The 2,894-nt window shown below is 35.7% G+C and overlaps 1 protein-coding gene across 1 annotated transcript; it reads left to right on the forward strand.

The window, feature by feature from the left end:
- Window positions 1-22: 22 nt before the first annotated feature.
- Window positions 23-2,518, forward strand: LOC113201795 (rho guanine nucleotide exchange factor 3-like; the record flags this gene model as incomplete). Its single annotated transcript, XM_052264230.1, is given in 4 exon segments — window positions 23-419; window positions 499-788; window positions 876-1,127; window positions 1,202-2,518. Coding segments are annotated over 4 exon segments (1,224 nt in total), but the record flags the coding sequence as incomplete, so codon positions are not given.
- Between the last annotated feature and the right edge of the window lie 376 nt (window positions 2,519-2,894).

The following is a 2,894-nucleotide window of genomic DNA, read 5'->3' on the forward strand; positions in this document are numbered from 1 at the left end:
TTTTTATAACTTACAAATCCAGGCAATTTTTGAGTTGTGTGCTGGAGAGGAAAATGTTGTTGAAGACTTGGAACTGCTCCTGGCTACATATCGCAACTCTCTTTTAAATCTACGAATTTTAACTGAAGATGAAGTAAATTGTATCTTCGGTGATTTAGGACCTATATTAGCAGCTCATCGACAGTTGAAAGTCCAACTCCATGCTCTGAGGGATGCCAATGGGGTCACACATGCTATAGGTGACACAATGGTTGCGTGGATCCCAACTCTAAAGCACTATGTTGGCTATTGTTCAAATCAAGTTTGGGCCCGTGCCTTACTTGATGAGAAAAAGGCTACAAATAAAAGATTCCAGGATTTTCTCAGACGTTGCTTGGAATCCTCCTTCAGTCGCAAGTTGGATTTGTGGAGTTTCCTAGGTGAAACTGGATAAGAATACTGCTAGTTTTGTACTTTACAGTGTATCACGTTTTTTTGACAACTCACATATCTTTCCAGATGTTCCACGCTCGAGACTTGTGAAGTATCCACTTCTTCTCACAGAAATTCTACGGTTGACTCCTCCAAGTCATGTTGATGCACTTGTGTTGCCTCATGTATCTACTGCTCTCAGTTCTTTGCTGAGACAGGTAGATATGGCAACTGGCTCTGCTGAGTGCAAGCGGACTCTTGAACGGTTACACTTTCCCCCTAGCACCCCATCAGGTGCTTTACGAAGTGCTAAACGTCTTCTTGACAAAGCCAACAGTGTGAAGTGCTCTGGGGTACTCAGAGATAAGCGTGGAGCGGTGGGTTCATCTTCCTTATTATCTATTATGGTGTTCACATTTGTTATAATTTTGGTGGTTTAATCATTTTGCTCTCTCTTTCCACAGAAGTTGCACTGCTTCTTGTTCGACACATGTTTTGTGGCAGCTAGGACAATGAGGCCTGGTACCAAACTCAATGCTTGTTATCCTGTTATTCCGGCTAAACATTTAGAGGTCACAGATTGTGCTTCTGAAAATACACAACGTGCTCAAGACACTCTTTCTTTTAATGTTGGCAGTAAGACAAAGGCTTCTGCTCTTTGCTTGATGGCCACAGATGAACATGTCAAAAAACATTGGATTGATTGTTTGACTCAGGTAATGAAAGATTTTTGGTGTAGAAAAGTTTTCTCCATGTGTTACCTGTACTTATAATTAATTATTTTCTGTAGGTTGTAAATGGTGCTGTGTTCTTGGATGACTCTGATGTTGAAGTAGATGCTGGAGATCAAGAGCCTGATATTGAAAATGGAGACCAGGAAAATAAATCACCCAAGGGCTCCAAAAAGGATTCTGTGAAGGAAAGGAAACTTACCAAATCCAAATCCGCTCGTACATTAAGAAAGTCAAGGAGCAGTCTGAAGGAACTATCTGACACTAAATTGCAGCCATCTCACAGAAGTAATGGTAGACTTCATCGCATGAGTACGCGAAGTAGCATTGACTGCCTTATATAGGTTGTGGGCTTAGCTCTCTCTCTTTATAAAGTGAAAAATATATATTGTGGTTATCATAATGCTCAAATGTCCTTGTTATATAGTTCTATATATTTCTACATTGGTTTCTGCATACATTTGTAATTGTATGCAGTCAGTGTCAAGTTATAATTTTTTTTTCCTTTCATATGCTATGTTTTGCTGGTAATAACTTGGGTGCCAATTATGAACATTTTCTAAGCTTTGTACATATGTGAAAAGAAGTCGCATTTTGTTTTTTATTCTAGTGACCTGTTACATGGTTAAATTTTCTAAAATTTTGTTTGTATTGTTTGTGAATGAAGTACTCTAATGAGTTATCAATTTCATTTTTGTTTGTAGGAATTTGAATCTAAATGTGTATCTGCACCAAACTTCCAGCAGTCTCAAAGACATAGGAGTTAGGACTGGTTTCATTACGTAATCACAATGAATTCAGGGATTCAGTTTTGTAAAAAAAAGTTTATTACCACTGCAAATCGATTTGACTTGGCATGTTATATTCACTTCCTTCATGTGAAGTTTTTATAAAAATTGTTTTGTTTGTTTTGGTGGGATGCTGTAGCTTTTGCTTTATCCTTCTTTTTCTGTTTCTAAGTTCACATTTGGGCTGAATAAGGTACATCATCCTTGACATAAATGTACTGTTGTTTACATTTATGTAAGTGCACATACTAAAACAGTCCAACATGAACTCTTTTGTAAATAACGTTTCTTTCAAAGTTCTGTATCATTGTGTCCCCGTAATAATTTATTCAGTTTTTCTGTCAGTATTATTAATAATAACAATCATTTAGCACCAGTATTATATTGAACCAAAGGTTCTTCAGACTGGATTACTAACATTGTATGTATCCTCTTCATCTTGTCAGTACAGTAGTTCAGTATACTGTCAGTATTTTTTTTTTTTTTTTCTCATTTAGAGAACAAGTGCTATTGACAGCATTTTTCATCTGCTAATCTATCTGTAAACAAATTGCTGTTTTCCTGCAAAATATATAGTAGTTTTTCTGATTTATTGTGTATCTTTAAAAATATCCTCCTTCATTTTAATTTTGAACTTGCAAAATTTATTTCATTAAAGTTGAAGTTCAAAATAATAACAAGCATTCCATGTAAAGCATTGCGATGAACAGTGACACAATTGTCCATAGAATAAGTTACAAATAAATTAATTAATCACAGAAATCATGAAGCAATTCGCAATATCAATCTTTTTTTGAAAAATCAAACATTTACAGTACTGCATTTTAGGTGGTAGTTTGATTCATCCAAGTACTACCTTGATTTTTCTACAAAGAAAACTCCCACAAGATGTGTCTGGAGTTTCTCCAGATATCTCCAGTATATTAATACCAAGAGTGGCAGTCAGTATTTAAATAAAAATAAA

This window comes from Frankliniella occidentalis, unplaced genomic scaffold, assembly GCF_000697945.3.
Source record: "Frankliniella occidentalis isolate FOCC.00 unplaced genomic scaffold, Focc_3.1 Scaffold17, whole genome shotgun sequence".
Taxonomy (NCBI): Eukaryota; Metazoa; Arthropoda; class Insecta; order Thysanoptera; family Thripidae; genus Frankliniella; species Frankliniella occidentalis.